This window comes from Thunnus thynnus, chromosome 24 (assembly GCF_963924715.1).
Source record: "Thunnus thynnus chromosome 24, fThuThy2.1, whole genome shotgun sequence".
Lineage (NCBI taxonomy): Eukaryota > Metazoa > Chordata > Actinopteri > Scombriformes > Scombridae > Thunnus > Thunnus thynnus.
The window spans coordinates 835,799-852,940 of NC_089540.1; the positions used below are offsets into that span (position 1 = coordinate 835,799).

General features: G+C 39.5%; 1 protein-coding gene across 4 annotated transcripts in view; it reads right to left on the reverse strand.

Moving 5' to 3' along the window:
• LOC137177362 (diacylglycerol kinase zeta-like) overlaps window positions 1-17,142 on the reverse strand; it is a 120,295-nt gene that overhangs the window by 48,368 nt on the left and 54,785 nt on the right. For 3 of the 4 annotated variants that reach the window (XM_067583604.1, XM_067583603.1, XM_067583601.1), the window contains 2 exons: window positions 13,296-13,375; window positions 12,993-13,037 (listed from right to left, as the gene is read on the reverse strand). In XM_067583604.1, coding sequence (XP_067439705.1) covers window positions 12,993-13,037; window positions 13,296-13,375 — 125 coding nt within the window. The remainder of the gene's footprint in view (window positions 1-12,992; window positions 13,038-13,295; window positions 13,376-17,142) is intronic. The other variant, XM_067583602.1, reaches the window with a different exon arrangement.

Below are 17,142 nucleotides of genomic sequence, written 5' to 3' on the forward strand. Positions count from 1 at the left end.
CTGAATAAGCTACATCACATCACATACACACACACCATTCAATTAATTTACTGAGACTGACATTTAAAAGTCATTTAACATGATGTAATAAATTATAGCACAAAATAATGAGTGCAGGAGTTGTGTAATGAGCTGTTTATACTGTGCAAAAGTTTTAGGCACTAAAAGTTAAGTGAGGGTGATTTCAAAAATATTGCCATGATTAGTTTTTATTTCTCAATTAACTTGCTACAAAGTTGAGTATGCAACAGCAGAAACCTAAATGAAATCAATGTTTTCTGTTAGCAGCTTTGCTTTTAAAACAGCAGCAGTTCTCCTCGGTACACCTGCACACAGTTTTTCAGGTACTTGGCAGGTCGGTTGTTCCTGCATCTTGGAAAAGTTGCAGTTCTTCTGTGGATTTCGGCGTCTCAGCTGCTTCTGTCTCTTCATGTTAATCCCAGACTGACTCCATGAAGTTGAGATCAGGGCTCTGTGGGGGCCAAACCATCTGTTGCAGGACTCCTTGTTCTTCTTGCTGCTGAAGATAGTTCTTTATGACTCTGGCTGGATGTTTGGGCTCGTTGTCATGCTGCAGAATACATTTGGGCCCGATCAGACGCCTCCCTGATGGTGTTGCATAATGGATAAGAATCTAAACATCTAAAGTGCTGAAAACTTTTGCACAGTTTTATACTGTATGAGCTTCTTTTTGTGAGTTGCTTGTACTGTAGCTTCCTGCTCTCGGTAGTGTTGTGTTGCGGTAGCTGAGCTACGTCCAATGAAGACCAGCTTGTAACTTCATCAGCTACAGTTTCAAAGTGGCATCCTCGACACTGCTGTTGCTGTTGAATTGTGTTGTCTTATACTGACAGGTGTTTCTAAGAATCCCCTCTACGTAATAACTATTAATAAAACATTTCAACAGACAGCCTCCAAAATAACAATGAAGTGGAATCAGCACCTCTCTTAAACAGTTGAACAAAAACTAAATATTACAACATTCATGAGGGTAGGAGTTATCGCAGCCTAAGTTAAGCAATAAATAAGGAGAAAATGGCTGAATATACTGAAGGTTTCTCAAACAAGCTAAACACAATGTTCTGAATGTGATAGCTGTTGACTTTGGGTGTGACATTCAGGATTTTTTTGTGGTTGAAACTTAACTTTGAGCACAGTGCTAAGTGACCTGATGCAGCAGTCTGAATGGAGATCTGCAGACTCTGGGCTTTTATGGCTGTGTCATAGGTTTTTCCACAGTAACTGGGATAAAATCATTGGAGAACAGTGAATATATACTGTACGTAATCAATCCTGGTTTTGGCAGCTTCAATGGAAAACAAAAAAAAACAAAACAAAACAAAACAAAGAAAATGATTTTAGTTCAGCACTGCAGTTGACTAAATTTAAAAAGTCACCTTCCAATAGATGTGACAGGAGGAAAACAAGCCAAAGAAAGTAAAGTTATTTTCTTTTCAAACTGCAAACCTTTCATGCAGACTGTGACAGAGAGGCTGGCTGAAGTAAACACCGCTCCTACTCTCTCCCTGCGTTTGTCTTTACTTATCTAATCCTGCTGTCGTGTTCGGCAGCAGTCTCGAGTTGAGTAAAACACCCGCAGGCTTTTACAGCAAACTTAAAACACCGAATCAAAAGTTGAACTTGTCTGACTGACTTGACTCCTCTCTTCTCTTCTTCACCTTCTTTCTTCTCCTGTCTCCATTCTCTCCCGCTTGTCCTCTCATAAAGTAGCCAAGTTCTTACTTTTGTTAGTCAGATCCACTGAGCCTTCTGGGCCTTGTTCGTCATTCATTCTGTGCCTGAAGTTGTGTGTGTGTGTGTGTGTGCGTTATTTATAAAACAGAAGCATTTCTTAAAAGGGTCACATAATTGGAGGCCGATTCTACACCTCTAAAGACAAGGGGCAAAAAACACAAGAGAGAATGTGGTGGTGAACAGAAACATGAATTAATGTCTGTTCTACAGAAGAGACAGTTCTTTGCTCTGCTTTCATATGGCAGTTATTTTATTCCTTTCTCCTATTTTTACCTGCAATAAGACAAGTTCAGCCAATCACAGCAAGCACCGTCACACATGGCAGCAGCCGGCACTTCTAAATAGAACATTACACTCCATTCACAGCTAGCTTTTTAGACATATTGACATACACTATAGACATTGTTAGACTAATTTGGCCATAAACGAACACTGTAATTATTTTTACTCATTGATATTGGACAAATTAAAATGTTGACCTGATGATGGCTCTAGATATAAAGTCAGTAAAAGTTATTACAATTCATTCTGAGGGGAACATGAATGCCTGAACCAAATTCTATAGCAATCCATCCAATGGTTGAGACATTTCACTCAAAAAACACATACTGCAATAAAGAAAGTTTACCTTATAAGGTCCTTATCAGACAGGAGCTATTTAGCTTCTACTCAATCACAAACTGCACCAGTGAGCATCATCAGTCACCAGAGAGCAGGAGATCAAACGGTGAAATGAGCGTTACATCACCCTGGTTGCTACGCAACACAAAGTCTCACAACAACTCATGAGCTGTCTTCGCATTAGTGATCTAACCTATATAAAAACAGGATAGTGTTGTTAAAAATAACATTTACAGAGTTAGCATCACTCTGCTTGCTTCTTATGAAGAAGATGAAAAGCTCATAGTGAAATGAAGGATGTGGGTACATGACATCCACATGAGGAGAACAGAACACAGAGTTCCATCTCATCCATGATGTCTGCCTAAATACAGCAGAGCTATTTATTCACTGCATTTGCACTGTGCTTAAGTAATGGGATTGCCTCCGGTTTTTCACCAGTATTCCAATATGTCAAACATCATGTAAACCGCAAACACGTTTTCCTTTCTCAGGTTGAGTGATTGAGACAAACAGTTAACAAAGATCAGCAGGATAAACTGGGTTAAGTGGCCGTGTATGCCCTCCACATGTGTTCATGTCACTGTGGCAGGAAAGACTACTCATAGCTGGAGGTGGGTAATATGGACTTTTTTTTTTTCAAGAACAATTTTCCAGAATTATTTGAAGACATACATAAAGGGGACATATTATGCTTTTTGTGCATTTCTGTTATTTTTATACTGTTATGACTTCAAGGTGAACATATGTAAAATACTCCCTGCAAGTCAACACTGAGAAATGTCCACACGTCATCCTAATATCGATACTAGATTATTTCCTTGTTTTATGAATGAAACAGCACACAAGTTGAAGCAGCTGCAGTGTGTTTGACACAGCAACCCCACCCATAACGCTCCTGTACCTGTGGAAAATATGACAGACCATGGACTTCTTTAACACCTGGAACTATCCTTCTGGAACTAAATTTATCTGGGGTTCCTCTGGTAGAAACACTGATTTCTGTACAAAATGTCACTGTAACAAAGTAGCAAAACTGGAAAGAGCAGGATGATTTTATATAACCAGAGATTGTGTCCCATCTTCTGCCAACAGCCAAAAGTGGTTTCTTTTTATCAAGATGCTGATCTTTAATCATGATGGCAATCAAACCTTAAGCACTAATCCACATCAGACCTTAACCATAAAGGGAACAGATGAGAAAACACTTCTATGAGTCATTTCTTGGACAGTCATAGGGTATATTTTGGAAGCACATAAATTGAAAAATGTGACAAATTTGTCATTAAGGTATGAGGACTTGTTTGCTATTTACACCAGTGGGTTGTATTTTATTACATGAAAAGGGATCTGGTTTCGTTTAACAATGAGAATGGAAAAGAAGTTAATTATGTGCTTTTAGATGTGTGTATGTGTCATAACTCTACTTGTATTAAATCTACTAATGATGCGACCAGATCACAGGGCTGGTGAGTGCAGATGGTTAAGGTTTAAGTCTGCTTCTATAAACCATTGAAATGGACTGGACAGCGGTGCTCTACGCTTTGTGCACACAATTCAAGTTGCACGGGCCGGCGTGCTGTAAAAGTACAGCAACCACATTCCCTCCACCGCACATGTCAGGGTGACAGAGCATGACAGTACGGCATCCCAGCAGCAAAATCCCCCTGGCCACCAAGAGGAAAGAAAGACAGGAAATAGAAAGGAAAAAAAAAAACCTCCATGACAGTAACTCACAGAAGCAGTGAGCAGGTGAGCTTTTCTGTCTCCTCTCCTACAGTTAAATGCTGTTGAAACTATTCGTAGAATCTCATTAAGCTCATCTTTGATTTACGCTAACCAGTTATAGCAAAATACTGCTAATCATGTTGTAAAGAGAACAGAATCCTTACTAACAGAGCTGCCCACACTGGATGTGTGATTGCTTCTGTTGTTCTGTAAATAATCCTTGAAGTAGCAGGTTTTTCAGTAGTGTCTCTCAGCTCCTCAGGAAAGAGGAGTCTGGGTGTGGAAGTGTACTGAATGACCTTGGGGTGGGTTTGCTGACATCACTATCAATTTGATCTATACTGCCTACACTCTGTCCACACTTAAAGCTGAAATCTCTCATTAAATACAACAACAAATATTTCTTGTCACAATAGTGTACTTTTTATCATATGGGTGGTGGAGTTTGGTGGTTAAACTTGTTCTCTATGAACTGTGATTCAGTAACACCTCACTACCTTTGTGACTGACAATGACTACATTCATTCATTTTGTAAAATCAATGGCATCCAATGCAACATGTGTGTAATCAACTAATGATCAAATTGTTGCCTAAAGATGCATTCAATCCAGACTCATCAGCTTTTACCTTTAATCAGCATCTGACTTGTGCACCAAATGCATTTTATCTAGCCAGAATCAGAATGCAACAAAATAAAAATTGAATTATTTGAAAATTAGATGTAATGTTAGCATCAGCTACTGTATTGCATGAATGAAATACTCATAAAAATGTCAGTAATGTCTATTGTGATCACACAATGCTGGCCAAATGCAAATAATATGAAAGATCAAATGTAATTTTAATTATGTAGAATGTTTGTTCTTCTCAAATCAAAATACATTCCATGGTAAAAAAAAAAAAAAAGTACCAAAGAGGGGGCACCCCGGGGGCCTAATGGTTAATACATAACCTCAAAATCCACAGCTCAACTCCCAGCCGTGGATGCCCTGTTGCATGCCAAGCCCCCATCTCTCTCTCTCCCCATGTTTCCTGTCTCTCTCCACTGACTGTAAAATAAAGGCCCTGGTTTGTTTTCACATAACACATTTCGTATCACAAAACAATATTTTACAATAGAACTTATTACTTGAAGCCCTTGGATTTCTGAATCAGTCTTTTTCCCTTAATATTTCAGGTATTCTTTATAATGATAGGGAACTTGATTTGTTGATGTTAAATGAGTGGTACTTCTTTATTTTACTGAACAATAATTACTTAATATTATGTAGGTATTTTGAAGTAATTACAGCCCAAGTCTATATGTAGTTAGTACCAGTAATATGTTGTATTACCCTAATTTAGCAGTAGGTAAAACAGTTATTGGTACAAATCATACTTTTTTTGAATACTGTAAAGGAACATGTAATGTAATGAGTAAAGTTTGGAGCAAAAGTATGGAGCTCAACCAGACTCATACTTTGTACACAGCAGTTTTTACCAAGCACATGGACTGACTGAATGTTAGAATCTACAATAACTTTTGCTGTGTGAGGATGACATTGACATTCAGTACATTATTTTACTTAGTATGATACATTATGAATCAAAAGAACAACAGAAAATCTTAATACAGTAAGAGTTAAAAGTAACTTCATTTTTCAGTCAAGATTCAGTTTCAGAAGTAATACACTCTTTGAATTTTGTTTTCTAATTAGGTTTTCTGTCTGTTCCAGTCTTCTGCTGTGTGATTGAACAAAACTGTGAAAAGTGTGTTGATTGATCAATAAAACTATCCTGAAAGCAACACTAAAAAGACTTTTTAGAACTGTACAGAGAATTGTGTTTGTCATGTGATTGTTTTTGTTCTCGGGCCTCTTGTGCGGAGATCTGGACCTCAAAGAGACTATCTCATTAACCCTGTAATTAAACAAAGGATCATGAAAAATAAAAGCCTAACTTTGAGTCACTGATAACTTTTTTTATCTCTTCAAATCCGACAGCTTCTGAACAGAATAAATCACCTCTGCCGTATCAGGACAAACTCAGCACAACAAGCCACAATACAATAAACTCACCAATAAACTTGGCTGCACACACATAAAACAGGTATATGGCTGCCATGAACACATTGAAACACAACTAATCAATATACTTAGCGAAGGTCATACACACTCACAGGGTACGAACTACAGGGGAGCGAGGGGGGGGGGGGGGGGGGGGGCTCCTCTTAATAATACATGAGTTCCCCTGAAAACAATAATTTGTGAAATATTGGGGGGGTCTCTAAAATATTGACAATATGCTATTTTTGCCATGCATTTCTATCTTTCTGTATCTTCATCATCATGGATCATGCATAAAATTAGGCTATTATTGATGTATGATTCATGCATGAGGGTGATTCATCACTAATTCACTTTAATAAAGATACCGCCATGCATGCTATTCTTGCCATCACCATCGAATTGTGGCAGCGCAATATCATAAACTTAACTCACTTTAACTCAAAGATCAGACCCCCCCCCAGTTGAAAAAAAGTGAGCTCCCCTGAAAGCCATGGTATAGTTCGCACCCTGCACACACATGCAAATGCAGACATTCACAGACAATAGTCCATGCATCACATTTTAACACTGAGACACAAGGGAGAAACTAATCTCTGTGGAAATAAAACTGTCTGTGTGTCTTTGTAAAATCAAAAACCTCCACTGATGTTCCTCAGATACATCATGTCACCTCAATATATGCATGTTCGTTACCTTTTTTTTGAGTCTGCTTAGGTTTGATAGTATTTTTGTTCATTTAGGTGCAAAAGTATGAAGAGGAACGTAAATCAGAGAGGCATGGAGATTCGTTATCCTCTTAGCCCATCACATGTCTTATACTTATCAAACAGCTGTGCAAATGACAACAGAACATGATGAAAAGAGTTCATCAAAAGGAGAAGAGAGATGGCCTCTCCAGGTATGAGAATAATAGGGTTGTCTGAATGGTGAAGCATGAAAACATATGAATACTCACCACAGATCTATAGCCTTGCTGTGGCTTCTAAGTTAAACTGTCATTTAAGGAAAAAACTGAAAAGGTGCTTTAAACAGCGATTGGTTGCCGCAGCAAGAAGAGGAAAGCCAGCTGCTGCTCTCGTGAACGTGCACAGCTCTCTGCTGCTACCGTTACCATAGTTCAACTTTTTCATCTTGCCGCCGCAGCTTGCAGTGTGACCATGGCAACCACAGAAACCAGAGGGAAACGATAAAAGAGCCTCAAAGTCTGATAATCTGGTGTAGGACAGTAGGAGTCTGCTCTAAGAATCGGCATGCCAAGTTTGACTGATCTGGATAGGGCCTGTGCGATAGGGCAACTTCAAGCTGGTGTTCCGCAAAACCAAGTTGCAGCATTATTTGGAGTGAGCCCTAGTACCATCTCCAAAGTGAGGGCCAAGTTCCATATGAACTGGCAGATGTCAGAGGCCGTGAAGTGGGCGTCCCAAGAAGACGACACCCCAAGAAGACCGTTTCCTCACCCTGTCAGCACTTAGGTACCGTAGGCTGTCTTTTACAGATTTGCAGTCAAGGTTTGCAGGACCATGTGGCTGACGGCTATCTGTCCAGACAATCTGGAACAGACTGCATGCAGCTAATCTCCAGTCTCATAGGGCTGCCAGGAGGCCTGCCATGACTGCTCTTCACCATCAGGCCCGTTTTCACTGGTGTCGGCAACATGTGCACTGGAACCTGAACATGTGGAGGAACATTATGTTCAGCGATGAGTCCAGGTTCTGCCTACAGCAGTTGGATCATAGGGTCAAAGTGTGGAGAAGACACGGAGAATGTTATGCTGATTGCTGCACTGATAGAGTAACATCTTTTGGTGGAGGCAGTGTGATGGTGTGGGGCGGCATCTCCCTCACTGGAAAAACGAGGCTTGTCATCATTGGAGGCAATCTCAATGCAGAGAGATATCAAGATGAGATTCTGCAATCAGTGGCAATCCCATATCTCCACAGTCTGGGACCGAACTCTATCCTCCAAGATGACAATGCTCGCCCCCACAGAGCAGGGTTTATCAGAGACTACCTTGGGAGTGGAGAGGATGGAATGACCTGCCAGCAGTCCTGACCTCAACCCCATTGAACACTTGTGGGATCAGCTTGGGCATGCTGTTCGTGCCAGAGTGACCAACACAACCACGTTGGCTGACTTGCGACAAATGCTGCAACCAGAGCTACAACCAGCTCTATTTGGCTGCATAAAGATATTATTCTAGGTGGATAGCAGCAGCCCTTAGTGTACATAGTATCCAAACACAAATCCCATGGCCCCTGCTGATCTTTGGCCTTCAAAAGGAAAATCAGTCACTTCCTCCAAACGTAGCTGGGACCACCAGAAAGCCTGGACAGAATTACCTTAAATGGCCACAAGAACAAGCTATAGTTCCTCTTTAGTTTAGTTCTTGATTACTTGGGCATGGGAGGTGCTAGATAGAGACTCCTCTGAGTTAAAAGTCTCCAATGCTGACTTTGATGTAAGGACTTAGAGAAAGTGGAGGACTTTGTGCAGGGTGTGTAAGTGGCATCTGTAGATTTTCAAGACCTCACTACAAGAGAGCCCTAGGGAAAGACAGATGTCTCATGGTTTAGGAATATGTACGAGCAGGTGTGGAAAAAGTACGCTTCCAGTAGGATGGAGTGGATAAGGCAGGAAGGCACATGGACCAGGACCAGATTGGAACAAACCATGAACTGCAAATGTTCTTGGGCAGAATTCTGGAGAACTGAGCCACTCCAGATCAAGTTCCCGATTCAGTCGATTTACAATGCCTATTTCACTGGGATCTGGCAAAAACACCAGCATGCCTGCTGTGCCAGAAAAGGAGATCCCTGGAACAGAATTGTCATTGGGATCATAAGAAGCAAACAAGTGCACCCTGCAAGGGAACCAATCAGCTTTGTCATGGATGGGACAAAGGGCCTTCTAGAATTAACTGTTGCTTGGTAAGATAGGGTGGAGGAGGCCCCTGACAGGAAGAAAGCTAAGTACACAGATCTGAGTGCAGGGGCAGAGGATGGCAGGCACAATGTATACACATTAAAGGTTGCTGCAGAGGCTTTGACATCCAGTCCATCTGCAGAGCTTTAAAGCTTCACAGAATCATAGGATTGCAAAGGGAGTGAGCCATCATGAATATAACAGTCACTGGTGAAAAGGCATCAAGATGGCTATGGATCCAAGCGACAACTGCCATGGCTTGAGGCTGAAGCCAATGCGTAACCGTCTCCCATTCGAAAAGCGTCAACTTCTTTCTAGAAATACTGAGTCTGATTCTTTTCAATGAGTCATTATGGTCTCAATCTCAATTTAGGCATATAATAAGTGTGCTGGTGGTCGTTTTGGAAATTATTGCTCTGTTAATGAAATGTGAAGATGTATAGTAGATTTCTGCCGTGTGGGTGTTGATTGACAGCTGTGCTTGACAGTTGACTCACCTGCTCCCCTCCCCAGCTCCAAGACTCGCACTGAGTCAGACTATTGTCACAATATTTCACTAAGTTTAATGTTACTTGATTATGATGCCTGCCCTGTCAGCACAATTTAGCTAAAGTAGCTAACGTTAACCTAACTGTGCAATGCTCAGTGTTCCAGTAAGCTAGCGTTAGCCTGGGTCGAAGGTAGCAGAACGTGTACCCAGAATGTAAAAGGCAACACCCCGCACTCCTTATTTGGAAGGTCCTGGCTCCAAATGGACAAGATGGTGCCAAACATAAGTAGCAACTCTTCAAATCAGCTCCAATGAATCCAACAGGTAACATCACACCCTGCTACGTCCAGCTTTATATACAGGCTATGTATGTATGAAGAGGGGAGATCTATTGACCGCACGTGGCATTGGACTTAAGCCTGCTGACCTCTCATCTGGGTAATCAGTCTAATGCTGAAAGACCTTTAACAGTTAATGGCCAAAGGTTTCATCACTGATTATATGTTTTTTTAATCACAAAATGTGTAAAAAAAAAAAAAAAGAATTTCACACAGCTGAGTGACAAGCTGAAAACAGACATGGCTCTAAGATATCTATTCTCAGTGTAAGACCCAATTTATCACCACTTACTTTATACTACCTTATTGCGATGAAAATCCCATCTGTTTGTGCTCATCCTACCACATTTGCTCTGTATGTGCTGTGCTGGACAGGAAATGTCAAACATTTCAAGGTGAAGAAAATGCCAACATGTGATGGTGCATGTTTGAGTCCTTGCAGCGCTACCAATCAAAAAGTTCAGGTACTGAAGCAATAGCTAAGGTTGTTTTTTTTATGTAGTATGTCTGTAGTTTTACTTGATTTTGTTAAAGCATGAAAGCATTTTCACATCAGGCAAAATATTACTTCAGGTTATTTACACATGACTAAAGAAATTGATTTCTTCACAGTTGGTGTGTAATACAAGCTTTCAATAAATACAAACTTCAGTAGAGCAAGAAAAAATGTTGCTGCACATATCCACTGCACACTCTGCACTCAGAGCTGTGGAGCTATGTAACCAAGAGGTTGAATTAATGACCACGCTTGAATCTCAGCCTGACCTAAGCAAACTCCGTGGCTGCATAACCACATGGCCTGCATTTCTGAGGGTGGAAGCCTGTACTTCTTCAGTGGTGATTACAGGCGAGAACAGCTAGTACAAAAACTCTTGGTTTTACTTTTCTCTCACTGTGGACTGAGTTTGGCTCAATATAGCACTGCTCAGACATGTAATCTATAATTTCATTTATCTGTTAAAGTAATGGCCTTTTGGCCTTTCAAACACAGGTCTCCATTAGGGAGATGTTCCATAATGACTGTTCAAACATGAAGGGACCATAATAGATAGAGCTTCAATGCTTATGTGATATTTAGCATCAGACAAAGGCCTAGACCCTTTTTGTCCTCCTTGATATGGTGGTGTGAGTGAGTTGGAAATTAAACTACGTCAGTGACAGATAGTAAAACTTATTTTTCAGTTGATGACTATTCATGCAGGGGTGAGGCTCACATTGCAGACACTGAGTTCATGTCCTCTGTTTTTTGTTTTTTTTGTGAGATTTTGGAGATTTTAACAACTTTAACATTAAACGCTGGTTCCAGTATTTTTTTGACTCAATATATTTAAATTTGACAAATTTCACACCAAAATAAATAAATTAATATATATTTTTTCCACCAGAATTTATTCCTGGTTGTTTGGAGAGGACTTTGAGACAGCATTTATTGGGAAATAAAATATGAATGCTTTATTTTACAGTTCTGTAAAGTACTACAATTATGTAGTCTGGTACTACATACAGCGAAAATGGAGACAAAGTTCTGAGACTGCTATTTTAGTTAGAGTTTAGTTAGTTGATTTTTATGTCTTTGAAAGAACTGCTCCATTAAATAAAACTTGTGGAAAATATAGTTAACTCAAATAATAAAACAGGGAAACTATAAGTAATGAAAATATTTTTGAGACTGGCGGGTGCTTACTTTCTGGCTATGGGGCTGTGTTTATCTCTGTGGCTTGACTGACAATCAAGCTAAACAAATAAAGCAATAAAACCAGTAATTTCCTGTTCTCACCTTGTTGGTAATGGTGACTAAAAAGTTAGGATGTCTTCATTCTTACTGGAACTTGGAATGACTAAGATGATGTATTTTTAATGATCCTGTTCTAAATCCTGTTGATTTTATTCGTGTAACTGTGTGTGCGTATTGTGTTGTGTAATACATTATTGATTACACTCTGTACCTACCCCTAGAGTACAGAATCTGTTCTGTTTATGTGTGTGTGGGTGTTTATTTGTTTAGAGTGGTGTGTGTGTGTGTGGTGTGTATGTGCTGGAGGACTCTAAAGCAGGATTTCACTTTACAACATTTAGAGCCCTCAATAACATAGTTCTTCAATTGTCAATCACTCATGCTGGCTATCAGCACTAGTGTCAGATGTAACCTTTCTACTAAAATCTACCTCTGGATTAAGACAGGAAACTTTCCTCATTAGTTTCATGGTTTGACTTTAGAAATAAGCTCATTTGAGCAGCCTGAAAGAACTGCAGTAATATGAATGGAGCAGTCTGCTACCTCCCACTTGATTATTTGAGTATTTAATTGCTGCTGTGGTTAACTGACCTCTCAGATTACAGTTGACATCCCTAAGCCGATTGTGAAATTTAACACATTGTATTACATATTGAATAAATTGTAACCGTGGTTCTATGAGTGCAGGTAGGGCCCTCTAAACTCTGCATTCTTGTCAGGCTGCTTGGGGCTGCAAAATTTCAAAGAACTGCATTCAGCTGTGAAGCAGCTCCAAAAAGATCTTGGGTAAAAAAGTATTACATCCATGGAGAAAATATTTTGCTTTTTCTTATGTGAAGTTTAATTGGAGGTGTCATTCCAAAGTTGCTGTTTGACTGACACCCGATGGTGCTGAGTATAAAACTGTTGATTACATTTGTTTATTTTATACTTTATAATGTGTTGAAGGTTTGGTTCTACACTCATCTTTCATGCAGTGCCCCAGGGCTGGTAGCTGTGGTGTCAATAACATCTTTAAGCTAACTTCAGTGTAAAGATGGAATTGTTTTTTTGGTATGTTTATCGCATAAGGCAAATGGCATCTGTGATTTCAAAAGTTACGTCCATTTCCCTAAATGTTGTCTACTAAAAATGACATTGCCTTCAACTTGAAGGCAATATATTGTCTTGTATTTTCCAGTAAGTGTTGCTTGTTTGTACCGATTGCTAATACAACATAAAGAAAGGGATTAACTGTCAGATTTGCAACTAAAATGTTAAATGTTAATAAGCTCAAGAAGCTAGCTCTTAGTTTCCCGTGTGCCTCTGAGCCAAACAAAAACTACACTACAGACTCCAGCATCCAACTACCAACCTGCATTCCCCAGCATCTGAGGGAGGGGTGGACAGAGCAGAAATCCTAAAGAGGAAGATGGAAGTGAAGGAGAGTAAAGAGGAGAGTAGTCTAGACATTAAGAAACTCAGGTGTGCGCACACACACATACACACAAACACATGCACACAGCTTAATTAACTTTGTTCGAAAATTTAAAGGAGTTTTCTCTGCTTCTTCTTTCTTCGTGTTGCTTTGTATCACTGCCTTTTATTTTCCATTCAGTGATACAGAACCATGCCCTTTTCATCTCTTTACATCCCTCCCTCCCTCCCATCCTCCTACCTCCTGCAAACGCTGGATGTGTTCTCTGCAAGTTTCCAAGTCGCTGTCACCAGGAACCACGATCAGTCCCAGAGGAATGGCTGAAGATACAGAGGAACAAGACAATTATCCAACAGCACTTTGATATCTGCTTATACACTGGTTCTCAACTCCAGCCTCCAGGACCCTGTCAGTACTGCTGGTTTTAATTCTGGTCATGTTTCAGGGGCTGCTGTAGACCTGGGACTCCACATGAATGCAATTAAATATATGGTGTTATGAAAAACCAGCAGCACTGTGGGTAATGAGGAACGAAATTGGGAACTGCCAACAGCAACATGTCAACTGATATTTAAACAGGCTGCATGGATTGCTGCAGTACTTTTGAAATAAGAAAATATATGCTGTAAATTATACTGGGATATTTGCATAAATCCTCTTTGTGACAGAAAGAAAACAGTTTTAGGCAAGGTCAGAACACAAGGCTTTTAAAGTCCTTCAGGGCAAATTAATAGCCGATATGAACAGGAGGAATGATTAAAGCGAGGAAAACCTCTGTCACTGTTCATATAGACACCTGACTGTTGTTATAAGTCTTGACAAATTGTGAACCTGTCCTTTGAGGGGTTATGTTGTAGCTTTGAAGCCTACTCATATAGCTGCTGTAGACTAAATGTTGTTGATGTGTCCCTCCACAAAAATGTAACTACAAATCAGGGATACCACTTGGAGACTGTAAGAGATGTGATTGGTCAGCTCAAGTTGTTTGTATTTTTGGTGCCAGTGGAGATTGTTAATAGTGAAGACAACATGAAGTCTGTCGCTTTTCACTAACACAAAGTATATAGGTTTGCAGTACTGAAGGATCTCAGCTGCCAGCCAATCAGTACAGTTCTGGTAGGTCAGTCATCACCTACGCTGCTTTAATTAACATACAGCTTGTCACAGAGTGATTTCTTCCCTGTTTTTAATTTTCAACTCTCCAGTCAAGTCAATTCCTAGATAAGTCAACTCTCAAGGCCAACCAGTCCTGGTCAATTACAAAGTCCTTACTTTCACACTCTGCACTGAATTGAGTACAGATCTCAAGTCTTCAACGCTGGTCTTAACTCAGACCAGCACTAGCACTAAAAGCATCACTATTGTGGTAGTGCAGTCATTTCAACCATGATCTCTTTTGTATATCCTAGATAAACTGCTCTCCTTTTCCTGCTGCTGGCATTTGTGTCTTTCATTTTATTAAATGAGCCTGACCGAGCTGGCCCGTCATCAGTAAACCGACGTAGGTCGCTCAAACAATAAAGACTGCTCCCTGAGGCAGCCCAGGCCGGCTGCCCGCTGCACCAACACAAAACTGCTGGCTGAACATCACACAGCTTATTGTGCTGGAAGAGCAGTCAAACACACACACAAACACACACACACACCTCTCATTGATAGAAAAGACTGCCACTGAGAGTGAGCAGTAACTTTAAAGAGTAGTACCTGTTTACTCTCAGTCTAATTCACTATTCACTGGAATGTTCTTCGGATAACAGACAGAAGCAGCACAGCTGTTTATTAGCCAGGTGCATCTTAAAACAGCCACACAACCCACTTACAAAGTACTGCATTCTTTTCATGGACTGTCTCTGAGGATGTTTCCTTTTTAACCAGTCTTTTTAAGAAGTGACTGATTGGTTGTTGTGTAGGGTACTGTAATGGTACGCGTAATGTTGTGTTTGTAAATGCAGCCTTTCTTGGCCATTAGTTAGTATTTTATTTAAGGTTCCTGTAACCAGACAACAAAATGTGGAAAAAGTTAAGAGGAGTGAACACTTTTCAAAGACAGTAAACATATTGGAACTGAAACACTCAACTGTTTAGTCCATCGACAGAAAATTAATCATCAAAAATGTTGATAATTGAGTGGTTAAATGTCCAGCAACAATTTCAAACATATTCTGGTTCCCGCTTCTCAAATGTGAGATTTGTGTATTTCTTCGACTTCTATCACTGTATCTTAGGGGTTTCAACCAAGTGTAATAAGCTTAATTTAGTCCCAGAATGTAAAATACAACAATTATGTGCAATAAAACAATGTATATAAAGTCTAATATGCACAGAGGCCATGTGCAATACAACTGACTATATACAGCATTTTGACATTTATGTGCTGATATCTGTAACTAAATCTCTGTTTATTCAATGTAAAATTGTATTGTAAATTATACATTTGATACCTTTATATCTCTGAATAACCTGACACCTAGTTGAAGATGAAGCTGCAGTTGTGTTGAAATAATGAATCTAATTGGTTTGACAAAATGTCACTTTGGACTCTTTTTACATTTAAGAATTAATTAATCAACTACAGTAATTGTCAGAGTAACAGATGGTAAAAGCAACTGTTATTTGCTGCACTAGGACATACATATATTTTATAATATACATAATATGTATATCATGTAACATAGAACTACATTACAGAATAAATATGTTTGTATTTAGTCATTGAATTTGTTAACTTTAGGAGTGTCTTAGATGATATTTCTCCTATAATTCTAACAGAACAGGTCACGGTTTAAAAAAACACTATGAAAGATCTGTCCACATCCCCATGAAACAATCTCTACATTCCACATATGTTCAGGATGGAATACAGAGCACGGCGTGAATGAACGGCATTGAGATGATATAACATCTCAATGCCATTTCTCTGAATGGCATTGAGATGATGTAACCACTGTGCCTCGGGGTATGAAACATATTTTTACCATCTCCCCAAGTGTCACATCCACAAGTTGAGAGCAGTGATTGATTTGCATAGTGGGAAAACAACTCAAACTTCAGATAGCGAGAACAAAGAATGAAGTATAAAAAATGAATATCAGTCAGCCAAATCAAATATATAACACTTCAACATAACACTTAGGGATTTTTTTTAAGTTAAGCGAGGTTTTAAACGAATAATATTATATATTATTATCATCATTCTTATGAAATATGTATAAATATGTACAGTATATATACATATTTCCCCCATGGTTTAGGCTTGAATCCCAAGGCTCAACAGTACAGACAAATGACATGCAAAAAACAGAAAGAAAGAGAAATATGTCTACATTTACAGCAATATAAATAGTTTACAGTATTATAAAGGGGGCTGTTTACAATGTTATAAAAGCTAAGAGCGCCACCTTGTGTCAACACTCTGAACTAACATGAACCAAATGAGTGCATGTGTGTTCTGTGAAGCCATGTGAGTGTAATTGTTCCCAATGAGAGAGAGAGATAGTCAGAGGCAGAGCTTTCCTCTTCTATGTACATGAAACATCAGCAACGCCAGCACTGCGCACTGTGTGTGTATGTGTGTGTGTATGATATCTTTCATGTGAACACAGACACTCACAGCTCCATCACATCACTGCAGCATGACAAGTGACTGAGATAAAGGATGGAGAGACAGCTGAAAATCATCTTGTTGACCTTCAGATCACTGCTCTACCTTCTAATCATCCAGCAGTTTAATTCCCACTTCAGCCTGAAGATATTCAGGTACATCCACATGCAACTTCTTGACCATGTTCAACACATCGGAAGACATCCTAACCACATGCTGACAAGCAGGAAGCAGCGGGTTGAAAATGTGGTCTGATATAACCAACTCATCTTTTCAAAATGTCATTTTTGTGTGTGTAAAGAGTTTGTGAAGACTACTGATAAGCCCACTGCACATTGAATACCATTCTACTGTAGAGAAAGACCCTTTAAACCCCTTAAAAACTTTTATTGGATTATTTGATCTGCAAATCATTAGAGATGATATACGACTGGACAGTGTCGAAGTCTTTTCAATAGACATTAATTGGTGTTAAAACATATGGTT